Source organism: Herpailurus yagouaroundi, unplaced genomic scaffold, assembly GCF_014898765.1.
Source record: "Herpailurus yagouaroundi ecotype Mexico unplaced genomic scaffold, PumYag 220, whole genome shotgun sequence".
NCBI lineage: Eukaryota > Metazoa > Chordata > Mammalia > Carnivora > Felidae > Herpailurus > Herpailurus yagouaroundi.
Genome location: NW_024412451.1, coordinates 4,579,570 through 4,586,410, shown reverse-complemented (window position 1 = coordinate 4,586,410; position 6,841 = coordinate 4,579,570). Strand labels below are relative to the sequence as shown.

The 6,841-nt window shown below is 60.3% G+C and overlaps 1 protein-coding gene and 1 long non-coding RNA gene across 6 annotated transcripts in view; one reads left to right on the top strand and one right to left on the bottom strand.

Moving 5' to 3' along the window:
• Nucleotides 1-6,841, bottom strand: part of GRIN2D (glutamate ionotropic receptor NMDA type subunit 2D) — a gene marked incomplete at its 5' end in the record, with an annotated part of 28,633 nt that overhangs the window by 19,290 nt on the left and 2,502 nt on the right. Inside the window, 6 exons of the mRNA XM_040457936.1 lie at nucleotides 14-243; nucleotides 450-575; nucleotides 2,957-3,110; nucleotides 3,592-3,760; nucleotides 4,017-4,228; nucleotides 4,580-4,694. Coding sequence (XP_040313870.1) covers nucleotides 14-243; nucleotides 450-575; nucleotides 2,957-3,110; nucleotides 3,592-3,760; nucleotides 4,017-4,228; nucleotides 4,580-4,694 — 1,006 coding nt within the window. The remainder of the gene's footprint in view (nucleotides 1-13; nucleotides 244-449; nucleotides 576-2,956; nucleotides 3,111-3,591; nucleotides 3,761-4,016; nucleotides 4,229-4,579; nucleotides 4,695-6,841) is intronic.
• Nucleotides 5,160-6,841, top strand: part of LOC121018715 (uncharacterized) — a 2,386-nt gene continuing 704 nt past the window's right edge. For 2 of the 5 annotated variants that reach the window (XR_005785298.1, XR_005785301.1), the window contains exons 1-2: nucleotides 5,922-6,080; nucleotides 6,405-6,649. This is a non-coding gene — a long non-coding RNA (uncharacterized LOC121018715). The other 3 variants (XR_005785300.1, XR_005785299.1, XR_005785302.1) reach the window with 3 other exon arrangements.

Here is a 6,841-nt window from a genome sequence, read left to right as displayed (position 1 = left end):
CCCCGCCACACACCTTTCGGTCACTGAGCCCAGACACGGTGTCCACATACTCCTCCTGGATCATGAAGGCGGCCAGGTTGGCTGTGTAGCTGGCGAGGAAGATGACAGCGAAGAAGGCCCACACCAGCACCATGATTTTGCTGGTGGTCCCCCGGGGGTTCTCCACGGGCACCGAGTTATTAAACACCAGGGCCCAGAGCAGCCAGATGGATTTCCCAATGGTGAAGGTTGAGCCTCCAGGGCCTGCAAGGGGCCAGGAAGGGACCATGGACCCCAAATCCCTTCTACTCCATGAGGGAGCAGAAGGAACTACAATTCCCAGCGGCCCCCAAGGCCTCTTGGCACCTCCAGAGGCCACCACTCTACCCCCCCCCTCCCCAGGGGCTGCTGGGAAATGTAGTTCCATCTGCGGTCCGGGTGCTCGGAGGTGATGGAGGAAGGGGACTCACGCTTGCCCGTGGCCAGGCTGCGGTTGTAGCCGACGGGACTGAGGTACTCGAAGATGAAAACGGTCACGGCGACCACAGTGAGGCACATGACGAACATCATCACCCACACGGCAGGGCTGTAGGGCTCTGGGGGCAAGGGGGTGTGGGGTCATGACTTGGCCAAGCCGAGGACTGGGGGACCACAGACGTGAGAACATGGTGCATCAGAGATCTGACCCTGTCCTGCTCTGTCCCCTGCCCAGGCTCTTCATCTCAGGGACCGTCTCAGCGCCCATCCAGACCCCTGGGAGACAGTGTCTCTCAAAGACCGCCACCTCAACCGCTTCTGCGGTTTCTGCCACCAAATATAAACGGTCTCCTAAACTGTTTCCTGAGCCTCGAGTCTCCACCTGGCCACCCACCAGGTTTCACACCGAGGCCAATGCCCAGGCCCCCCATCCTGGGAGCCCCGCCATCCATCCAGTCCAACCCCCGCCATTTGCCAGCTGCACACCCTTCCCCCCTCCCCCTCACCAGCCACAGCCTGTCCCCCCGACTTCTGCCCCCCAACTCGGCCCCCCTCTCCACTCTCTCAGCCAACAAGCTCAGACCTCATTCTCTGCCCTGGACCATCTCCCCTCTCCAGCCGCCACCCCCCTCCCCGGCCCCTGCAGCCCTAGAGGATCCTTCTGCACCCAGAGGTGACCTGGCCTCCCCCCTGCCCATAGCCCTCTGTGGCTCCCCGGTGCCTCCGTGACAAAGTCACCGCCCCTCAGCCTCGCTTCCACGCTCCTTTCCGGCATGATCACTCTCTCAAGAACCCACTGCTTTAACCAGCCAGAACTCACAGTTCCAGAATGAGCCTCGCCCTCTCTGCCTTGTCTCCACCGCTCCCCTGACAGGGGCACCACCCTGACCTACCTACTAGACAAACTCGCATCCGTGTGTCTCCTCCTCACACCGCCTCCGGGAAGTTTCACTGACAATAAACCCAAATCGCCACTTCCCCGAGATTCCTACCAGGTGATCTGACCTCCCTGGGCCAAGCGCAAGCGGCCAGCACTGCCCCTGTCACAGCAGGGTCACCACCCGGACTGTCACTGCGGCATCCGGGAACGCTTGTTGCCTCCGCTGGGCAACGTGGTGGCGCACAAGTACGACCTTGTCACTTCCCTGCTGAAGCAGGGGCCCCATGTGCCTCTCAGGGTGTACCCGCAGGGACCTTGGTGCAAAGAGAAGGCCACGGAGATGTTGTCGGGGGGGGGGGGGGAATACACAGAAACGAAACACAAAGGAAGAGCTGTGCTGTCTCCCGGCCTTTCTGCTCCCAGGAGCTTTGCCCAGACTTCAGAGAGCAAGAGAGAACTGACGTGCCCTGCTGCCCTTGGCCTGATGTGCACTTTTCTTGCTGTTGTCTCCCAGTTCGGTCAGTGAGATCCCGACCCGGTACGCCTCAAGGCCACCAACCCGCTGGGTGTCAGCTTCCCAATCGCATCCCAGGACTGGTTCCTTCCTTGTCTCACCCTCACTGTCATCTTCTTATCCCACACCCACCACCGCTCTGCACGGACCTCTGCCTTCCCGGGGGCCTCCGGCCTCCACAGGGCCTCCAGTGGGATGTTTTATAAGCCTAGATCTGATCATATGCCCCCCTCCCCCACCACCTATAGTTAAAACCTTGGCCGTCGCAGCAAGAGTGAAACCCCACTCTCCTACCAGAGCCACCAAGGCCCCTGCATCATCCACTCTGTTCCCTCTCGGTCCTCGCCTCCCACCCTCTCACGGCCACCTCCAGCCACACAGGCTTCGCTCCGTTTCCCAAACGCTCCACACGCGTTCCCACCTTGGGGGTCTTTGCCCGCTGCTCCCCCTGCCTGGAACCGCCCTCCAGCCAGATCTCCACAGGACCGAGTCACCTCCCTAAAGGGGCCCTCCTGCCCTCCCCTGATGGCACCGACCCGGTACCTCTCCAACTCTTCCCCTGGCTTAGTTTCTCATCCTCTTCATCATCACCTGCAGTGATTTCGTCCCATGGATCCGTTTAAGAGATTATTGTCTGTCTTCCCCACGAGGCCAAGAGCTCTTAGAGGACAGGGATTTGCGTGCAGCCCCGGAGCCCGGCACATGATAGGTACTCGGTGAACACCGATAAGTGAATCGAGCGCTTACTATGTGCCATTACCAAGCTAATCTCTTTTCCTTATCTCATATACAGGGGAAGACTTGGGGCTTGTGGGGCCTGAAGCTTATACAATTTGGAAGGGTGTCTTTAAGAAAAAAACCATACAGAATTATGACTCCAAGAATGCAAGGCGCAGGGCCTTGAAGAGAATGTGCCCGAGAAGGTTCCTGAAGCTCCAGTGTCCTGGGCCTCGTGGTAAGACGGCTTCTCCCGTTTTACAGACTGGGAAACCGAAGCTCAGAAGCCATGCCAACTTGGCCAGTCACACCGCGGGGACAGGCAACACCAGGTTGGGACCCGGGCACGCAGCTGCCCCCGTGTTGCCGTCCCAGGGCCCCGGGCTCACCGAGGAAGGCCGAGGGGGACACGGTGCCATTGCTGCGTGCCACCATCACACTGATGCCCGTCTCCACGAAGGGGACAGAGAAGTCCACGATCTCGGAGCGCTCCTCGTTGATGGTGAGGGAGCCGATGGCCATGTCGGCGCGCTGGTAGAACACCTGGGGTGAGGGCGAGGAAGGGGGTGAAGGAACCCGGCTGGCTCAAGCACATAGAGGAGGATGGTGCGCAAGCCCGGCCCCAGGAGACCAGAGACAGGGGGACAGAGAGGGTTAGGAGAGTGGATGAGGGGGACGCAGAGTGGGGCACGAAAGGCGAGGGGAGAGGCGGGGAACGGGAGTGGGAGGAGGTAGCCCCAGGCCCCGTGAGGCTCCGAGAACCCGCTCTCCGGATTTGGGCGGCGTCCCCCTCGGCCCCGCCCCCTTCTTTCAGGGTGCCGCCCTCCTAGCCCCGCCCCTTTCGCCGTCTCGCGTTCGTCCCCGTGGCCCCGCCCCGCGGCCGAGGCGGGTCTTCGGGGGGGGCCGGCCCCGCCCCTTCCGAGCCCGGCTTCCCCCCCTTCGGGCCACGCCCCCCCGCCCCCAGGGCTCTGGCGCCTTGGCCCCGCCCCAGCCCGGCTCCTCCCCGGACCGCATCCCGCCTCACCTCGCCGATCATGCCGTTCCAGACGCCGTCGATCTTCTTTCCGTGCTTGCCGTTGGTGACCAGGTAGAGGTCGTAGCTGAAGCCGATGGTCTGCGCCAGCCGCTTCAGGATGTCGATGCAGAAGCCCTTGCAGCACCGCTTTTCCGGGCGGGGGGCGTCCGGGGGAGGGCTGCGGGGGAGCGAGCAGGCTTGGGGATGCTGGGGACCCCCCACTTCAGACTCCCCCGTGGGGTGAGGGTATGGAGGGAGAGCCAAGCAGCAGCTAAAACTATGGCTAGCGCTTTCTGGGGAAACTGAGGCTCGGAGGAGTTCCGTGACTGGTCCAAGGTGACTGGGCTGAGTGCCAAGGGAGGAGGGGGCTGGGGCCAGGGCTGCCGGACTTCAAGGGAGTTTGAAACTGGAACTCCTGGAGATCGGGCTGTCACCTGTGGGTGCGGTTGAGCTGGCTCCGGCAGGGCACGGAGTCTCGGATGCAAGTGCCACTAATGGGGTCGGCGGGCTCCACAATGACAAAGGGCCTCTCCTCCAGCGTGGCCACGGTGAGGTGCTGTGTGTCATCCACAGGCTGCAGGAAGCGGCCGTAGCGGGACCACAGCGGGTACTTGAGGCGGAGAGTCTGCTGCTCCCAGCTGCCCACCTTGGCCAAGAGAAGGGGACTCAGGCTTCCTTCCGGGGGTGGAGGGTACGTTCCAGAATGTTCTGCCCATCACGGCCCTCCTTCCTCAGAGCGCGGGCTCCCAGCTCCTTCTCCCTTAGATGCAGGAGTCTGGGCCCCATGAGAATCCACAGGTCTAGGCTCCCACTCCCCACCCCCCCCACCCCCTGCCAGGACCTAAAAGTCCAGGCTCCTCCCTCCCTCAGAGGCCAGAGTCCAGGACCTCAGCCCTTCTCTCTGCCAGGACCCAGGCGTCTGGGTCCCCACGCCCTCTCCCTCAGTGCCCAGGAGTCTGGACCCTCTCCCATGCCTGAGGTTGGGGCTGGGACTCACCACCTCCCAGGTCCTATCTCTGGTGAGGGAGATGACAACCAGAGAGGGGTTCACCAAGAAGCCATCCTCATTGAAGGAGTAATCCCGGTTGTCCCAGGTAATATTCATGAAGTACCTGCCCAGGAGGAAGGGAGGGGACATGTGGGTACCTGGACTGGCCCTAGGCGGGTGAAGGCAGAGAAAAATCCCTTCTATGGACCAGCCTCAGCCCCTGGCTGGAGCCTCTCCCCCCAGATCCCGAACACCCAAATCTTCTTTTTCTTTGTTCGGTACTCTCTGCTCACTGCCCAGTGCCCCCTGAACAAGGTCCCAGACCCTCCGCCTGAGTTTGAGGTCCTCTTAGAGACCCTGTGTGTTTTGGCCCCACCTGCCTGTGCAGCCGCATCTCTGAACCCTTCCTACCCTCCAATTCTTTCTGCCTTGAGCCCTTTTTGTGCCTCACTAACACTGAATGCAAAGTGTCCCCCAGGGGGGCCTGGGTGGCTCTGTCGGTGAAGTGTCTGACTCTTGATTTCGGCTCAGGTCATGATCTCGCAGTTCGTGGGTTCGAGCCCTGAGTCTGGGCTCTGCACTGGCAGTGAGGAGCCTGCTTGGGATTCTTTCTCTCCCTTTTTTCTCTGCCCCACCCCTGCTCATGCTCTCTCTCTCAGGAATAAATTTAACAACAACAACAACAACAAAGTGTCCCCCAAACGTATCAAGTGGCTTCCTATCTCTAGACCATTGTAGGTGCCGTGCTCTCTGCCTGGAAAATGTTTCTTCTGTCCCTTCTCACCCTGATTGATTCTTATGTCTTCAAGATTCAGCTCAAGTGTCCCTTCCTCTGGGGGAAGCCCCAGAGGGTCTCGGGACTCCCCGTTCACTAAGCAATGGTACCTGTACCGTGAACGCCTGCCACAGGGCCTTGGTCACTGCACCAGACCCTCAGTGGCCATCCTCACGCCCCCTGCTCCCCCTGCCCAGGCCATGAGTCCCCAAGTGCCACCTCCCTGCCCCCCTCATCCCTCCTCCCCATCGCCCCAGGCTTCCTGGACCCCTGCCCCATGGCTCCCCGGTGCTCCAGAACAGAGTCCAGCCTCTCAACCTGGCATTCAAGGCCCTTATGGCCTGGCCCCCCTCTACCTCCCCAGCCTCATCACCCCCAACCCCTAATTCTCCCGCCTTCATCCCCCCTGAGCTATTGTGGGTCCAGCCACCTGCCTGAGTTTTTCTCCCTTCTGGGCCTTTGTACGATGCTGATCTTTCTGCCTGGAATACTATTTTCTGGTGAACTCCGAGCCGCTCTTGGAATCCTGGGCATTTCTTATCACGTTCTACCTGTTTCATCACCTGCTGGTATGTTTTCTTCCTTGTCTTGTCTGTTCGCTGTTTTTGCCTCTGCTATGAGCTGGTAAGCTCTATGAGAGCGGGGACCTTATTCTAATAATACTATGTACTCTTGTGTCTAAGGCAGTGCTTGGCACACAGAAGACTACGCAGTAAAGGGCTTTTCAATGAATGAGTGAGTTGAGCAATTCAACTGTCAGGTCTCAGCTCAGAGAGCTCCTCGCCTTGGAAACCTCCCTGACTCCATACGCAGACCCGTGACTGTGCAGCCTCGTTTGGAAGGCTGATTGGGGCCAATGGAATTCTTTCTTTGGGAAGACGTTGGCTGCGAGATTGGGGGCGGGGGGATGGGTGGTAGACGGGAAGGGGCGGGGTGGGGGGGGGAGAGGCAGGGACCGAGAGAGTAAGAGGGACACAATCAGAAAGAGATTGGCCTCAATTCCTGGCGTCTGGGCTGCTGTGCGTGTTTATCTTGCCAATAAACCCCCTTTTCCCTCAGGAAAGTTGAATGAGTCTCTGCTCCCTGCAACCCGAAATGTCTTGGCCCAGACAGTGACTCCTGCTGGCGCTCCCACAATGCCCGCGCCACCCCCAGGATTGCAAGCCGCACACCGTGTTGTCATTATCCCGTCCCTGTCTGCCACCCCTCCAGGACCCTGTGTTCTTTGAAGAGAAGTCCATGGGCTTATTCATCTCTTGTGTTCCCAGAGCCCAGCACGAGCCCTCGTTCCCAGCGGGCGCTCAGTAAGTATTTATGAACGAGGGATGCTCGCCTCACCTCCTCGTCCCTGGCTCCTGTTCCCCAAGTCACCAACTTCACGTCACTCCCCCTAGGTTTTCTTCTCCATCCACCCCTCTTCCTAAGCTCCGCCCACTCATCTTCCTAAGTCCCACCCACCCCTCTTCCTAAGCCCCACCCACCCCTCTTCCTAAGCC